Below are 17215 nucleotides of genomic sequence, written 5' to 3' on the forward strand. Positions count from 1 at the left end.
AGGACAGCGGGGCTTTGGCATACTGCATACGGGGCAAGAAGAAAGCGGAACTCGTATAGCTACTGGAGGGAGAGTAATCAAGGCCCCCTGGTATAGAAGAAGAGCAAGCAAGAACGAGCATCCCATAAGAGAGGTGCCGGCGTATTTGTACATAAGATCCGTATGTGTATTGATTGAACCCAGATTTCATGATGGAACAACCATGCTCGCAATAGGCTTTAATACTGATTGAATTGACATTCTTGTACATACGCTATTGATTCATACCCAATTGATCCTCATAAGTAACTCCGAAACCAGAAACCCACATGACATGGGCCGTCGTGATCTGCGTGCAAATAAGTAAGCAGACTACTGCACTACTCAAGACCCTTTTATATACCGGCCATATATAACCTCTTGATTCCCCTCCACTTCTCATCCAAGCCTGAAGATCCACCCATCGCCCAATCGGCGGTTCGCCTCGTCCTTGCCACCGAATAAGACGATGCCGCCTTCTTCCAGGTCTCCCATGTTGGCGGCGGCGAACCAGCCGCGGGCGCCCGGGCCCTGGATGTCCATAGCGACCTCGTCGTCGTAGGGCCCGGCGTCGACGCGGGTCCAGCGGCCCTCGCCCGTCTTGCGGCCCGCAAGGTGCATGAAGGCGTCGGCGAAGCTGGCAGCAGTCATGCCCTGGGGCGGCACCTGGTAGGCCCAGACGTCATCCCAGAAGGCGCCGGCGGCCTCGTGGCCCTCTTCGGTGGGAGCGCGCTCGCCCAGCAGAAGAACTAGGTACTCACGGCCCTGCGCGCCGAGGACGAGCTGGAGACCTGCCACGGAGCGGGCGCCGGGCCAGGGCTGGTGGTCTTGCGTGGGCACGAGCGGCGTCGTGTTGGCCTCGCCAGGGACCGCGTTCGCCTGTAGCGTCGGCGAGGTGGGCGGCACGAGGCTAACCCAGTCGCCGCGTGCCACGACGCTGACCTCGCCGCGGCTCACGCGGTCGTCGAATTGGTCGACGCCGAGCTCGAGCACGTCCAGCTGGCCGCCGATCTCGGACATACCATCAAACCCGCCGAAGCGGTACAGCCGGCTCTTGGCGACGGTGAGCGACGCACCACTGCGGGTGGGGCTGGGAGCCGCAGGAAGCTGCTTCCAGATGCGGCTGTGCACGTCGAAGGCCCAGACGTCGTTGGTGCGGCTACCGTCGGCCAGGCAGCCGCCGTGGATGAACAAAGTACCGAAGCCGGCGTCCAGGTCCTCCTCATCGCGCGCATTCTCGGCAATGTGTCCGGCGACGGGTCGTTGCGGGATGCCGACGGCCGCGCTATCGCCCTCAGCCCACTCCTTCCACGACTCGCTGCGGCGCAGGGGCTTGATGCCCGGGAACTCGCGCGGCTTCTCCGTCGCAGCCGCCGCATGGTACGACCGCGGCGTCGGCACCTTGTCGGGGTCCGTGGTCACACCGCCCTTAATCGAGGCCGGCAGCAGGCACGACCACGTGTGTGTCTTGGTCTCGAACACCCAGACGCGGCCGCCCTCATCGAGCGTCGCCTCTTGTGAGCTGTCGCTGCGCCCACCGAACAGAAAAATGCGGGTCCCGATGACGGCCGTGGCATGTCCGAGTCTTGGCGCGGGTACCTCGGCGTGCGAAAGGTCCTTGCCCTTGCCCTTCTCGGCGGCGGTCGGGCTCAGAGGATTGGCGTCGGACGTCGGGGTCTCGGCGGTCGGCGGCGAGGAGGAAAGCGGGACGTCGGTCAGGGGTTCCCGCAGCTCGGCGGCGGCGGGGGACTCTTCGACCTCGCCGACGCTGTTGAGGGGCGTCTCGGTCAGCTGCGTCTTGGAGGAGGGCTGGGCGGGCACCGAGTAGTAGTCGGCCGGGGCGCTGCTAAAAGGGAGAGTGACGATGTGCATGTCGTTGTCGAGGGGTTTGTCGGGCTCGGCCTCGCCGCCGAAAATGTAGGCCGATCCGCCGACGACATTGAGAGACTGAGACGACCGCGGAAGAGGCGGAAGGGCGATGTGCTGCCAAGTCCCCTTCATTGACGAGTGCCCTGACTGCTTGAGATGCATGTTCGGCATCTGTGGCATGTTGGGCATGCTTGGCATTTGTGGCATTTTTGGCATGTTGGGCATGTTTGGCATTTGAGGCATAGAAGGCATGTTCTTAGGGAGAGAGTCCATAAGATCCGTCGTACGACGCTTGAGCTTTCCGAACGACTCCATGCTGGGCTGGGTGATGATTGACTGAGGTTCGAGGGTTTGGGTAATTGATGCTCGAATGTGAAAGAGGTGAGCTTCCTTGGAGCGGACCAAGGAAGGAAGTACGAGGTTGTGCTGTGTGTGTGCTGTGGATTCGCTGGTCGTGTCGGCTGTCGTTGTCTAATGGACCAGGCAGTGACGTAAGACGACACTTGCAGCAATTGCAGCCGGTCGATTCGGGATACGAGGAATTGCGAAGAAGCGCTTCTGATTCTACACACTTGTTTGTATTGGTATTTCCCAGCTGACAACCAACTTCCTCAGAAACGGCTGGAGCTTGTTGCTGGCCTGGATCATCCCAAATGCCCAGTGCCCTTTAGCATGTCTAGCACGCGTGTTTAGCGGGGTCGATACCCCTGCCGGACACATCATAGTGCAGCCGCAGCTGGAGGGCGCAGCAGCTTTGGGGGGGGTCCTTCCAGTGGTCCTTCGGCCACCACGCGTTAGGCGTTGACTGCTGTCGGTCTCACCAACCCAAACTCTTTAAAAACGGGTATTTCAGAAATGGTACACTTCTAAAGACACTTTTAAAGAGCGATAGCCAAGAGGCGGGGGTATATTTCTCGGACCCGAAAGGTCCGCAGACTTCGGCCGACTACGTAATTACAAAACGAGCGATTCCAGTTTCGCAGCTGTGAATCTTTACAGAACCCAAGCGAAATCTCCAGAATCGTAAGGCCTCCTCGAACGAACGTGATGCTTCGCATTGAGCAGGGCGGTCCAACACTTATTGTATTAGAAGGCTTACATCTTCTTGTCGCCCTCGAAGTCTGGTACTGGACGGGCGCTCTTCTCAATGTCCGTTCCCGTCGGACTGCTCCGCATGGGGTGGTGTTCGGCGCGGTCCGAGTCGTCGTGCGCGTCGTTGTCGACGTGGTAGAGGGGCTCGAGAACGGCATGCTTCTGGAAGAAGACGTAGCGCTTGAACCACCAGGGGGTCGCCTTGGTGACCTGGTAGGTCGCAAACTTGCCCATGGGCACGCCAAACACGTAGTCCAGCTCCTCGAGCGTCCGCTGCTTTGTCTCGGGCACCAGGAAGAAGATGAGCCAGAAGGCCGCGAAGTTGAATCCGGCGTAAAGCCCGAAGGCGCCGGCGGTGCCCAGACTTGTGAGGATCAGAGGGAAGGTAATACCCAGGACCGCGGCGAATCCCAGGCAGGTGGCCACGGCGAAACCCATACCGACTTCACGGTGAGACAGCGGGTATACTTCGGCCGAGTACGTGAATGGCACGGGACCTTCTCCTGGTGAATAAAAGGCGGCAAACACGTACACGAACAATGCGACCAAGGCTGTTCTGGCAGGGCTGTTAGGCATGAGTGTGCAGAGACCAGCAGCCAGTAGGGACCACATCATATTAGGGAACGTGAAAAGTAAGAGGGAACGTCGCCCGAACGTGTCAATAGTCCAGAACGCCGGGAAAGCGAACAGGAAGTTGACCATGCCAAATCCGAAGGAGCTGACCATCGCAATGAACTCGGTGGAGCCAGCAGCCTTGAAGACGGTCGTTGAGTAGAAAGCGATAATATTGATTCCGCACATTTGCTGGGCAAGCATGACTGTGAAAGCGGCAATATTGGCACGTCGGACTCGCGGGATAGTGAAGAGTTGGCCGGCTCGCGTCAAGTAGTTGCTTTTCTTCGTAATCTGCTGTTCGATACTGAGCTGCGCGTGGATGTAGTAGAGATCTCGTGCGACTTGGATAGGATGGTTGCGAAGCTTAATCATGTTGACCCAGGCTTTAGGGTAACGATTCTTCTTCATCAACCAGCGGGGAGACTCTGGACACAGATAGATCAAGAATACGAGAGGAACGGCCGGGATAAAGGGGCGCCTGTCACGATGAGTCAGCCTCCATTACATCGAGGACAACACACGTCATGGGGAACTTACCAAGCATGAGTCTCCAGTTGTGTACGTGATAAAAACAGGCAAGATTAACAGCGGTTCCGAGCATGATTCCGAACGCAGTCCACATTTCTAACCGGCAGTTAGCACAGTGAACTAGAATACTCCGCCTTCTTCGCTGGTTAGTCGTCCAAGGGATACGACTTACGCCATGACATGACAAGTGCGCCTCGGATGGACGCAGGTGAGTTTTCGGCCGCGTAGATTGGTACTATACCATGTTAGGTCAGCGATTGTAAACCCATTCAGGGGTGTGAACAAACCTGTAGAAGCCTTGATACCCATTCCCACACCCATAAGCAAACGGCAGGCAAACTGTTGTTTCCATGTATCACAAAAGGCACTACCAATAACGGGCCATAGACACAGGTGGCCGGAGAGGAAGATGACACCGCGACGGCCAAGGTAGTTGTTTGCAGGATCCGAAAGCCAGCAACCGAGGAGAGCGCAGCCGATGTAAGGACCGGCGTTGATCATACCCACCAACTGCGAGTTGGGATTGTTAGCATATATCTTGGTACGCCTACCGTGTAGCGTCACACTTACGAGTTCGTTTTCCTCGATGCCATAGTACCCAGGAAACCAGATTGTAGCGCCATTGGATCCAGTCTGGTCCCAGCCTTGCACAGCTGCACCAATGGAGCAAGTGGCGATGGTCAGATAAAGCTTGGCTGGAAGTCGCCATTTGTGAGTGACCTCCTCTCGCAAAGCCTTGATCTCAGCTTCGTCCAGGGCATGTTGGCCCGTGAGTTCCTCGCCAAAGTTGGACGGGTTCTGAGCAACCAAGGCACCTTTACGCAAGAGTTCGACGTGCTCGGTCAGGCCCTTTTCTTGGGCGAAGGCGTCAACATCACTCATCAGCTGGTGGTAAGGGACGCCCTTGAGGGGGTTTTTAATCCTGAGCCCGGTGTTAGGAAAGTCGGATCCGTTATTTCCAGCAATTGGCCCAGAAGGGCTGGAAACAAGAGCATTGCTTACTTGGCTTCGAGGTTCGTGTTCACGGCATCGTCGACGACGGGATGGGCGCTATCTTCGACATGAGTGTCCGACACTCCCTTTGACGGGCTGGTGTTTGTTAGCAAGATTGGCATATGTCATTGGAGGAGTCGCGCTACCCACATGTCGGTCGTGGCGATCCTCTCAGGCTTCTCGGCCATTTTTGCGGGATTGCGCCAAGGCCAAGGGCTTGTCCGTGAGATGGCTGGAGCACAAGAGAAAGCTTGGGCAGCTTGTTATGCCTTACAATGAGCTTATCCTCGCTCTTGGGGAAAGCTTCACTGTGGAAGGGATAGGGTCTTAAGAGGTACGACACGATAAGATTGGATGTGTCACCCGAATAAATGCACACGGCCGATCATGTGTGAATGGGCTACCGCGTCGAGAAGGAAGCTGAGAGGAGGTTTGCCCTGAGTCGAGCATTTCGGGGGAGCCGCTTATAAGGGAAGAAGGGAAGAATCTAGCCCCTGCTCGTATTTCATGTTCACCTGCTTACTTCCCTGACGGACTGCCTGGTCTCCTGCCGGCTATTAGTCCCCTTGCCTGGCACTTATCACTTGGCTTGTTGAAATCTATTATGTACAAAGATTACTCCGTACAGAGGTGAGATAGGTCAGTAACGCTGTATGCACACGCCAGACACGGCCCATCAGTCGCATACACAACCCAGTGGGTGCAATATGTATGCAAAGTCTCAGCAGCTCGAACCCACATCACCATACTGAAAGCGAGCAAGCGAAAGCTACTACTGCTCCTCATGACCCCATACGTACCAGCGTGGACTGGGGTGAGAGAGGATGATGCGTTGTGAATGGTTGGATAGGCCGAAGCTTCTTCATCATTGTCGCATCCGTCGTCTGTCTTTTCGTCCCAAATCAGCGGCGGGCCGGGGGTTGAGTGGTGGGTGGTAGTTCATTCATCCACCCTTGCGAGGCACGCACGCACTGTCCCCATCATCGTGTATCCGAAGCCAAGAGGATCGATTCACAGCTATCCGATCCACTCGACAACAACGGTTGGACTGGGCAACTTCTACTTGGACCTCTTGGCTGTCTTGGACGGCAGGAAAGAACAAGCCCGCCAAGTTGGTAGCTCGCTCCACCGTTGGACATCTTGGCCGGGCACTGGGCTGCCGGGGAGCAGGGAGGCGGGGAGGGAGAGGGTGCAGGGGGATGTCTCTTTGCGGAGACTTGCTTCTGTGCCGTTGCTGGGGGAGATTAGACGAGCTTGGATTCGGCTCCATTCGAACCAATTTGCCGCTTGAGCTGCGGCCTTGACTGAGCTGCGGCCTCGACGGGCAGGAACTGTTCGGCCTCGCTGAGTGTCCTAGTCATCCACGGATGTAGTCTGGATTGTTTGCGGCTCTGCGGAGGGTTCGCAGCCATTCGCGGAGGGATTCCCATCTAGCAGGTCTGGCGGTGGTGTGGCTCGCTTTTCCCACGAGCTTTCTTCCTTGGAAGCCTCCGCATTATCCCCCAACTTTTCCAACCTTACAAACTGGAGCATGGGGGAGAGAGAGGGGAAGCTGGGGGATCGGGGATCTTCGTCAGCTCTTTGCTCTGCGACTGGTCATGGTCCCACTCTCCTAATCCTTGGCGTCTTCATTTCGAGTGTTTGTTGTGCCGATCAGTCTAGGTATACCTAGGTATGTATTGCTGCTAGACAGGGCTCCCAGGCGGGTGGCGTCAGGCGTGTAGCGGTAGGCGGTAGGCGGTGGGCCGCCAGCGGTTTGCGGGCTCGGGTGTAAATGTCGGAAGCCTAAAGCCTACTATTTCCCTCGGCAGGCCCCGCAAGGGACGTCATGGAGGAAGTAAGGAAGATATGTATTGTTCGTGATTGAATGCTAGTACATTGGCCAGTCAGCTGCGGGCAACGCTTTACGATGCAGCGCAGTTGCAGCGCATGATGGATGCATGATTGATTGGGTGCCGAAACCTGCTCACCCGTCCAGAACCCGTCTTCCTTCATTGTCGGTACAAATCCGGCCATGATTTACCCTCCACCGTACATTAGGTCAATCCTTCCAGTTGGTAGGAACCCGACTCTTTGCTTGTTCCAGAAAATGACATGTGTGCAGGTGCACGAGGTCAATCTCGGGGTCGGTCAGGGTCGTATCTCCTGCAGGGACAAAACGTGGGAAGGAAAAAGACGACAAGACTGGCAAGTCAAGCCATTCCTGAAGAGTTACTGACTGACATGGCGACACGATCGAGCTGAGCCGCGCAACCCCATACCGGCAACCGCACCTAGCCGATCGAGGATCAATCACATGATGGATTTGGCACCCTCAAGGGATGCCATCCACCTTTTTCTCTCATTTGCAACAAGAGCGAGAGGGAAAAGGAACCGTCCCTAGCTTATAGCATTCTAAAGCCCACCGCCCTGTCGCTTACGCGTCTTGGGCCGCTGTGACGGCGGTGACGGTGATCGCGACGGCGAAGACCACCTTGTGCTGGCGGCCCCACGTCCTCTCCCCATCCCCATCGGAACCCCTCCACGTCCGAACCCGCGCCCAGCTTGAGCTCCGAGGGGCATGCCGGGAGGAACACCGCCGTATTGAGGGTATGAGATTGGGGGCGGGGGTGGTGGCGGAGGCGGAGGCGGAGGCAGGGTGTCATAGTAGGATTGCTTTGGCCTTTTCCATATTAGTTCTGGTCTGATATCCATCGTGTTGAGCTCGCAAGGGGATTGGGGTATAAAACCTCGAGGGGCCTGGCCCTCTACTCACCACATCATCATAGTGACTGTCATGCCCGGTACAGCGAGTTCGTCCCATAACTCCGGTAATATCTGTGGTCGCATTAGCCTAGGGGTAACATTAGGCTGACCGGCCTCGGAGAAAGGATGGATAGGTACACCGAACCCGACCCTTTCACGGTGGCCACGATATACATCAACGCGTAGCCCCATTGATGTAGGTCCCATCGAGGCACTATCATGCTCAACAAACGCCGACAAGAGAGCCAACCAAGGCGCTTAAAAGGAACCTACCACGGTTTGCAAGAATGGCGCGCCGCTCCCCGCGTCAGGCTGCTGCTGGGGAGTGTCCGACAACGGCGGTGTCTGCTGGCTGGCGGCTGCTGGTCCGTAGGCGGCTACCCCGGAGACCGGCGGTGCAGCTACTGTCGTAAACACCTGTGAGGAGACGCCAGTCATTGCGGGAGCAGCGGCGGTAGATGCCTCTGGTGCGCCGGACTCGACGATCTTAAGATCGTAGCGGCGTTGGTTCACCCACCACACCACAGGCGTCACATGCGCAAAACATGCGCGAATAAGGCGTTCCATGCCCTGGAAGAGGGGAAAGGCGGAGGTGGGCGAAGAATTAGCTCTCGAAACTTTTCCAGAATCCCGGTCACCTCACCTCCCACGTCTTCGCTTTCTCCCATGGAAAGGTATAGTTCCTCCCTACCGCATCGTGAAAGTAGATAGGTAGCTTTGCCGGTGGGCGGTCTGAAGAACACGCCCAACGAGGATCGCCTGGCTGCAAAGGCGGGAGAGCAGGCGGCGTCTCCTCGGGTTCCTCAGGTTGCTTCTCCTTGCTGGAGTCGCCAGCCCGGGGGCGGGAGTGGGAGTCCGTCCCCGGACTCGGAGGACCCCGTTGTGAGGTCTACTTCCCCAGAACTACTACTGCCAACCACCGTAGGGGTGTGGTCCATGGTGATATTTGGTGATCAGGCGGCGACAGACACTTGGACGTGGTTGAGAAACCGACGGTTGATGGGTGCAGTCGGGCGGTGCAGCCAGCCTCGATTGCCTTGATTGCTTCGATTGTCTCGCTGCCTGCGCTCGCCCCTATCATTGGTCCGGCTACCCCGCCGCCGCCCGCAAGTGTTCTATCGGAAGTTCTAGACCTTTGACCTATCCTCACATAGATTCTTTAAGCATCAGATACCTAAGAAATACTGTGCATGTGAAATGATCCTTTCTAAAAGCAAACCGTATATCGGAGGGATACATTCCCCGGTTGGTAGCAGATAGATGTCGATCCCTGCTTCAATATTACCGGTGGCCAAGCCCACCGGCACATCAAAGCTGCCCGTGGCCGGCTAGAAGAAACAGAGAGCTTGATGAAAGACATGCTATAACTCTGCCTATCTTAGGCGACGAGTTCCTAGGAATCCTGGCTGGCAAGAGGTGGTATGGCGCGGTGTTGACGCGGAGAGGAAAGCTCGACCAGGCGGGATACTATCTCCAAGAAGCCGGTAACCGAGAAAAGTGCCAGAATATTGCCGGCCGCGACGATGAGCAAGCTGAAAGGATCAACCATGTTTTTTCACTAGTCCCGTGCCTGGAGAGACAAGAAAAGCTCACCGAGGCGACGTAGCTGTTTTGGTAGCTGAGGCTCGGCGTACCCCTAGTTGGCGGGCACGGACTAGGAGCCCGCCAGGTTTTCAACGAAGACCTGGAGACTTCGGACACCATCATGGTCGCAGGGAAATGACCCAACAGCTTGGGACAGAGGTGTGGCATTGCTGGACCAGGTGTCAACCTAGCATTCGATCATCCTTGGTCCCTTGAAAGATACCTACGGCCAAGCGGATTCACCCCCCCTTTTGGCTGCGTGCACTACCCCAGATCGCGCCAGAAGTTGACCGGTGAGCTTCTATTCTTTACGGTGAACCTGAGGCTTTGGCGCACGCCACCCAGCGCCAGGGGCGTTTGCGAGTGTGTGGCAATGGAGGATTTCCCTTGAACAAACAGCCTCCGAAACAGGCGCGCTGGCAATAGCCTGAGCCAATACGAGACTCGGTACGCTCTATATCCGGGAAGTAATGACATGATGATACACATATGCATGGCCCGTATTGGGACATTAAAAGCAAAACCTCTTTTTTAACAACATAAAACATAGACAGCGGCCGGCCAACTGGTTTGCTGCGGCCGCAAAAGCAACCCAGTGAGAAACCAACCAACATTAGTCTACGTAGACTGACGATCGCTTATCTGGCCTAAGCAGTGACATTCAGGGACATCGCTCGACACCCGATTGGATGAGAGACAATATAGAGATACAACGGGCAGCGCTTGGGTGCGTCGAGCAGGCCACTCAATGCGTCGGGTTCAGATTTCCAATTTCGGTATTGGATGGAAAAGCAGTCACAGCAGGAAAGAGAGCACAGGCCCAATATAGGACTATGGAGGGAAAAGGAGGTGGTCAGCAAGAGATAGCGAGCTGAAAAGCAAAGATCGGAACGACCTTCCCATTTCTTGTCCATCTCCGTCCAGTGTTTGCAAGTTGCATGTAAGGAGCGGTTGCTCGCTTCGTCGCCCCGTCCCGATTGTGGTTCGTCCATTGGAGATGATGGAGTGAGTGAGAGTTGCTTATTCGGCTGGTTCCTCAAGCGCCTAGGCTGGGTCGCTGGGTCGCCGGGGTCCTGTCCTGCGGCTGTAAGGCGGCTATTTCGTGAGACAAGGCAAAACAATAGGTACATGGCATATGTATGATGATGTTGTTGTTGCATATGTCTATCTGGTCCCCGGTCCTTTCTCTGGTCGAGAGATCCGTGAGGCAGGGCAGGATCACAGATAGATGGTGGTGGCGCAGCGGCTATAGATAGTTCAGTACAGATCATTAGTAGATTATAAGAAGTAGGCTTAATGCATACAGACGCGATAGGGCTAGGCAAAGCATACAGACACAGGGACAGGCATGGATGCATGCATAGACCGACCTACTGGGTTGGCTTGCTTGAAGACGACGAGTGGAGGAAGGCATTTTTGCTTCTTCCACATGATACGAGAATGGGGAGGTGCCGCATTGCCGATCGATCTCCGGCTCGTCATTGCTTTTCACCATTCACGATGATAGGCACGGGCGAAAGGGACTCAGCCTACAACTCCACACTGCCACGAGGCGCATTGCTCACCTCGGATGCCATCAGCCTGCGGCAACGATCCGAAAGACTGATAGCCTAGGCCCCATGGAGATGGCAGCCCGGCCGGCCAAACTACGGGCTTGTCAGCCTGCAGGACCATGATGAGCGGACCCTTTATATGGGGAGGGAGTGCCATGCATGGTGATTCGTCGTGGCCTAGCCTATGGGGAGCTTATATCTGCATCGTGACACCAAGGGCATGGCAGGGCAGGCACGTTGGGCATAGACGTTAGGCGGTTTCAAGGTACCATCTTGGGTTCCGATATCGTGGGGGTTCCCTACGCATCTTGGGCAGTAGCGAGATTGCATCTCTTGCTCGGAAAGCCAAGGCGTACCTCCATCATGGCCATAATCAAGATTTGGGCGGTAGCAAGAATACCGGGGGCACTGACAAGGACAGAAAGAAGAGGGTATTATTTGGAAAATCGTGAACATCACGATCGTATTTATATATTCAAAATCTAGACACAAAAACTGACTGTTGAACCGTGTTACTCCCAACACAGCAAACGCCCCGATGGTGTAGTGATATCATCGTATGTACCAAGAGGTGAATGAATAGTCCGTCACAAAAGGTATCACAAACTCCCGTCCCTGGGGGTAAGCCATTCTGCCCCGAAAATGGATATACCCATGAAGCAAGAAGGAAAACAAGACTAGAACGAATAAGGCTCTCGAGCTCCATTATACACGGATATCCATAGCATTGAATAGCAAACGTAAACATTAGACATGAAGACAATCATGACGTCTAGAAGTCATCCACCACCTCTCCCTCGGCATCTTCGTCTTCGTCGTCCATGATTGGGCGGACGTTGTTCTTGTTAACGTTCTTCTCTGGCTTAAGCGGATTGTTCAAAATCCAGCCCCCAGTCCTGGTGGCGACGATGACGGCAACATCGGGGCGCGCTGCCCACTCGGTTAGGGTCGGATCGTTGTGACCACCGAAGACGGTGCGCTCCTCGAGGCCGTTGGCTGCCTTCTCGAGGTGCTTCGCCACGTGCTCCATGCGCTCGTCCCAGGCGCCGGGCCCGTCGAAGATGGTGGTACACCCCGGCGCCGGGCAGGTCATGTACTCGGGCAGGCTGCAGCGGGGCTTGTGGGCTTCTTTCTGTAAATCTTGGACGCGCTCTTCCCATTCGGGGACCGTCGCCTTTTGCTTGAGCTGCTTCTTGACGCTCAGGGGCACATGCATTCGTCGGACGTGTTGGGTGTAGAGGTCTTTCCGGTTAAAGATGGCACCGTTGGGTAGGTTGGGTGAGTTGGGACAAGAGCGATTCGAGGAAGAGTTGGAGAGCTTGGTGCAGCTGTCCTGGTCGCAGAGCCAGTAAAACAGCAGCAGGTGTTGCGAGGCGACATGTCGCTTCCACTCGTTCTTGGCAGCGAAGGTCGAGTTGCAACCCGCAAAGGCAAAGACGCAGCTGAAGGGTCGTGTATGCTGTTTCTTGATGTGGTTCTGGAGGCCGGTCTCGTCTTTAAAGGCAACGTCGTTGCACTCCGGGCAGCGATGGTTGGATGTTGATCCTGGGATCAATGGTTTATCTGCTGGCCTGTTCCTGTTGCCCAGAGGACGAGGCTCGGCCTTGACCTTCTTTGATGGCTGAGCTGGCTGGACCCCGCTGCAACGCTTACGTCCGCGCTTCGCATTCGAAGGCCGCCTTTGCGAACCACTTGGCTTGTAGTCCCGGTCTTTATCGTCATCCTGGGCTGGCTGAGGAGCTTGTTCAATGTCATCCAGGCTTGTAGTATCGTTGTCTTCAGGCTCAGGGAGTGGGTAGTTGGTATTGGTAGGAATGCAAATTTCTTCCTTAACATCAGGGGCGAGTTCTGTAGGGCTGCTCTGCCGCATGGTATTGACAGGTTCAGGTTGGCTCATTGGGTCCATCTCGTAGTTGCTTCCCATGCTCGACATAGTGAAAGTCCGGATGGGCAGTCCTGTTGTTGTTTTCTCCTCATGGAACCCACGAAGAACGTCGTCCTCTAGGGAGTTAACGTCGCCCAGCTTAACACCATCGGACATGCCAGTCAACTGCACAATTTGCGATTGGGCCTGTGGTTTCCATGTACCACACTGGGTAGGGAAGGAATAAGCTGCCTCGTCAGGTGGTGTTGAGGGCGCATTGTCGCTGCTACCGGGGCTCAATGCGCTGCTGCTTACCGAGGAAGCGTGGTCTGAAGGAGTTCCTTGCCGGCCAAACATTGGAGGTGGAAGAGAATGTATTGGGGTAGTGACTCCGTCAGGCTGACGAGCATCGAAGACAATGTTCATGAAGTACTGTGAGCCATCTGGGGGCAGCGACACACGCGAGAAGCTTTGTGGGTACCATGGACTTGGCTCTTGAGACGAGAGGCCTGCGTATTTCAGACTCGGGTCCAACACCATGTGGTCCGCTGAGGCATAGCCCGAATGCATGTTGGCATAGTGATAATGTTCGTACTCCATCCTGTGGTACTTTCTTCGAGCCAGCCTACCGTACGATAGAAGCTCAGGGCGTCGTGGTGATTGTGGAGTGATGAATCGATGTTACTTGAAGGCACTGAAGGTACTGAGGTTGGCGATGAGAATGACGGAAGCGGAGCTGGGCCAGATATGAGACCGTTATGTGCGTCTTCACATACCGCAGTTGGGACTCAAGCGAGATCTGGATATAACATGTAAGTGGCCCCACAAACCAACTAAAGAGTCTCCGGGAGAGGGGGGTGAGGAATAGTTATAGGCATCAAGGAGGCGAGGCTGCTTTTGGATCGAATCATGTTGTATCGTAACATGGTCTGGACCCGGGCATGGGGATAACTTAAGTTAAGACAATAACATCATGGGGGTTCGAGTCTCACCTCCTCCGTTGGGCGCACTCCTTTCTCTCGCTCTCTTTCTCTCTTTCCTCTCTAACTTCAAAGACCCGACCCACGCGGAGCCGCAAGGTGTACAACGAGACCGGTATACCTACCCTCTTGTGTATGCCTCGGGCAGTAGGTACATCTTCGCTGATTGGAGGCCACGTACCCTCGCGTCCAAGAGCTGACGAGCAACCAAAAGATCTTCAGCGGCATCATTGCACATTGTACCTACCCAGCCCCTGTCAAAGCCCCAATAGAATAAAAAAGAAAATCACTCTAGTTAGCCTAGAGAGCCCCCGACCGGCCCCCAAAATATGTGCCTGTAGGTGATGCGTAGTATGTACTCGTACGGTACTTAGCTGCTTGCAGCGGAATAGCCATGTGTACAGGTTACCGATTTGTATAGCTGACGTTGGTGCGCGAACCACGCACCCTTTTCGGACCCCAACTTGCTTTTGTTCTCATCGTCGCTTTTGCCTCGAACGCCTCTTTTCCAGGCCGAGAGGCAAGTAAGGATCTGGCGGAAAGAGAAGAAGCTTCTCTCAAGAGCCATCTGGGATGCCAAATTGCATATGTTGAATCTGTCGGTCGGCCCCCGGGAGATGAAGGATGATGTTGTGGATTGATGTGTGAACGCACAATGGTTCCTAACCATACCGGGATGCGGGAGGTTCTGCGGGAGGGAAGAAAGAAGAGGAGGCTCAACAGGGTCTCGGTAGGTACGCATCCTGCCAGTCAAGAATCACTCCCCACCCGCCTGCGAGCGAGGCAGACTCTGGGTTCTAATCTCGGCACCCAGGCAGGGCAGCCGCCAATTTCTCCATGCTTACCCCCCTCTCCGTTGGGCTGCTGCAAGCAGGTACTGGATTGTTTCCTGCTCACTTGTAGGACTTTTTAGATCTCCATGGCGGCGGCCCCAATTTGGATGAAAACAGCGACCTCTCTCCAGTCTAGTTGACCGGGCGGTGGGTTTCTTCCTGGTGTTGCATTTTTGATCTCCCCCTTTATCAACCTTGCTGTTTGCCTTGTCATGAAAAGTGGCAAGTTGCCCTGCTATTATGGAAAATCAAGTTGTCATCAGAATCGTGCGTCTATGACGGACCCAATCAACTGTAACGGCAAGGGGTAGGGCGGCGGTAGTATCACTGCTGGGAGGGGTCGCGGCAACGGCCCCCTCTCCCTCCCCCATGTTCCCTCGGCTTGCCATGGTTCTTTCTGCTGTCCCTAGTTGTCGGATTTCGCATCTTGTCCGTTACTACCCAACCCAGATTGTTGGATCCAAATCTCAAATGCTTCCTCGTAAGGCACCTTCACCCTGGCGTTTCACCAGGAGGAAAGACGCAATACGGTTAGCTTGTAGTCCTGGTACGCATACAGGCGGGCAGTCTGGCCCCCAGCCTTCAATGGGCCATAATACGCTTCTTGAGCTTCCCCAGTTAGTCCTTGGTCATGCAGACGCAAAGACCGGGCCTTCAGGATTGGATTCGAAAGCTGAACAACGCTTGCAGATGCAGAAATGGACCGCCGCCATGATCCTTGGCCAACTCCAAAAGTACCTCGCCCATACGCCCAATACCGACTTGCCGGTAACAGTCTCTCTATAGGTAGGCAGGTATATCGAAGGTCGATTAATAACCATTGCGGCTCCGGCTGGTTGTTCCTCCTCCCCTTTGGGCAAATGAAGGTGAGACCAAAAGATATTAGTGACGCATTTATCTCACTGCTCATCCAATGTTTAATCAGCGTCAGCTTCCATCGGACCCATTCATTTTTCCTCTTTCACTCCACCGTCCGGACTGGACCGACGAAGAGTAAGCACAGCGTAGCATGGAGATGGAGAAGTGGTTGGGTATCAAATATTGCATGTTGTAGCGAAAGAGGCAGCAATTACCTAATCAATCAGTGTGTGCGGTGCGGGGCAAGGATTTCGGTGCAAAAAGGAAGGGACGCGAGATATCACACGGCGCTAAACGGGGCCTGTGGTGGATGGCCCGGTCAGACGTGCGAGAGCGATAAAACAATATGTTTGCTTGTCGGGCTTGTCTCTGTTCAGGCCTGGCCTCTCACCAGGCCTGGCCTCTCACCCACATGCAGTGTATTTCGGGGGGTATAGGGTGGTGTGGTGGGGGAGGGAGGCGGCCCACCTTCTTTCCCACTCACTCCCACTCCCACTCCCACTCCCACTCCCACGCACTTGCACATTGAATACATACTAACTCTCTCTCGATCAACTTTGCATGCTGTAATTCACCGAACTCTTAGTGCTGTGGTGTGGTGATGTGCGGAAGCAAGCAAGTAGTATGATGTAACCAGATAAGTCAGTAAGTGAGAAGATGGCCCCCTCCCCCTTTACGGCAACCCATCCAATACCTCCTGGATAAGTTGCCTTTGTTTTCTTCTTCTCCCATTGCACTGCCCGTCCATACTCCATCCACATGCAGTGTTGTTTCGGCATTGGCTGCTCTCTCTGTCTCTCCAAATATATACAGGCTTACATTATTGCATTACCTTATCTACCCGCGGCCCATGTTTCGCGTGTGAATGGGCTGCATGTGGCTTATTCTTGCCTGCCCCGGGCAATGACTGTGATGGTCTCTAACGCACGTACGGAGTTGAATGGGCCAGTAGGAGTATAATGTACATCAGCTACTTCTTAGATGGGCTTTAGCGATAGGTGAATGGAGGAACGCGCAGATATGTGCTGGCCGCGACCACCATTTATTGTACAGTAGTACGCAGCCAAGCCCCCTGAGCATGTGGTGAATGCCACCACCAGAACCGCCCACACCGTCCTCCATACCACCTCCATCATCATCGTCTGCGGTAGAACAGAGCCGACAGACAAACACAACCAACCCTTGACCGAGAAAAGAAAAAGGAAAAAACAAATGCCGAAGAAGTAGTCCTAAGCAAAGAACAGCTGCGTTATCCAACAAGGGTCTGGTACAGCTACTCTATGAATCAAATCAACATCTTCCAACTTGGCGTTGCCGTTTGCCGTTTGCTGTCGCAGTCGCTAAGACTGTGCCTCTCCTTTTGTCTCTCTAAATTCTCACTGCATCAACCCAGTCCGCGGAAATCCAAACTGCTTCCCCCTACCATCCCCCCGGTGATCACCCGTGTTTTATCGGTCCCATGAAGATTGCAGACAGGTTTTCGTTCTAGAAGAAACAAACCATGCGGGCTTGAGGCAAAGCATGCCCAGTCCGCGGCCACCCAGATACAAGCGGGCATATTGAGCCACGCTGGTGGGTGTGATGTACATACACACCCTTCCACCCACCTGCTTTCGTGGCAACCGGATGAGGGTTGGCGTTTCTTTCCTGGGGCTGAATGGGATCGAATCAAGATTCAAGAAC

At 55.0% G+C, this 17215-nt stretch overlaps 4 protein-coding genes across 4 annotated transcripts; all 4 read right to left on the reverse strand.

Moving 5' to 3' along the window:
* Nucleotides 1-417: 417 nt before the first annotated feature.
* PG998_001872 (uncharacterized protein) lies at nt 418-2202 on the reverse strand (the record flags this gene model as incomplete). The annotated part of the gene is made up of 1 exon (XM_066868690.1): nt 418-2202. The coding sequence occupies one exon, from the start codon at nt 2200-2202 to the stop codon at nt 418-420; it is 1785 nt and encodes a 594-aa protein (XP_066737105.1).
* Nucleotides 2203-2982: 780 nt separating this feature from the next.
* PG998_001873 (metabolite transport protein YwtG) lies at nt 2983-5303 on the reverse strand (the record flags this gene model as incomplete). Its single annotated transcript, XM_066868691.1, has 7 exons — nt 2983-4072; nt 4128-4218; nt 4295-4357; nt 4410-4632; nt 4693-5044; nt 5125-5211; nt 5266-5303. The coding sequence occupies 7 exons, from the start codon at nt 5301-5303 to the stop codon at nt 2983-2985; spliced, it is 1944 nt and encodes a 647-aa protein (XP_066737106.1).
* A 2206-nt stretch (nt 5304-7509) lies between these two features.
* On the reverse strand, nt 7510-8427 carry PG998_001874 (uncharacterized protein; the record flags this gene model as incomplete). Its single annotated transcript, XM_066868692.1, has 3 exons — nt 7510-7777; nt 7871-7932; nt 8134-8427. The coding sequence occupies 3 exons, from the start codon at nt 8425-8427 to the stop codon at nt 7510-7512; spliced, it is 624 nt and encodes a 207-aa protein (XP_066737107.1).
* A 3342-nt stretch (nt 8428-11769) lies between these two features.
* Nucleotides 11770-13461, reverse strand: PG998_001875 (uncharacterized protein; the record flags this gene model as incomplete). The annotated part of the gene is made up of 1 exon (XM_066868693.1): nt 11770-13461. One exon carries the CDS (start codon nt 13459-13461, stop codon nt 11770-11772), a length of 1692 nt encoding a protein of 563 aa, XP_066737108.1.
* Nucleotides 13462-17215: the final 3754 nt, after the last annotated feature.

Source organism: Apiospora kogelbergensis, assembly GCF_038363985.1.
Source record: "Apiospora kogelbergensis strain CBS 113332 chromosome Unknown utg000001l_segment0_segment0, whole genome shotgun sequence".
NCBI classification, from domain to species: Eukaryota; Fungi; Ascomycota; class Sordariomycetes; order Amphisphaeriales; family Apiosporaceae; genus Apiospora; species Apiospora kogelbergensis.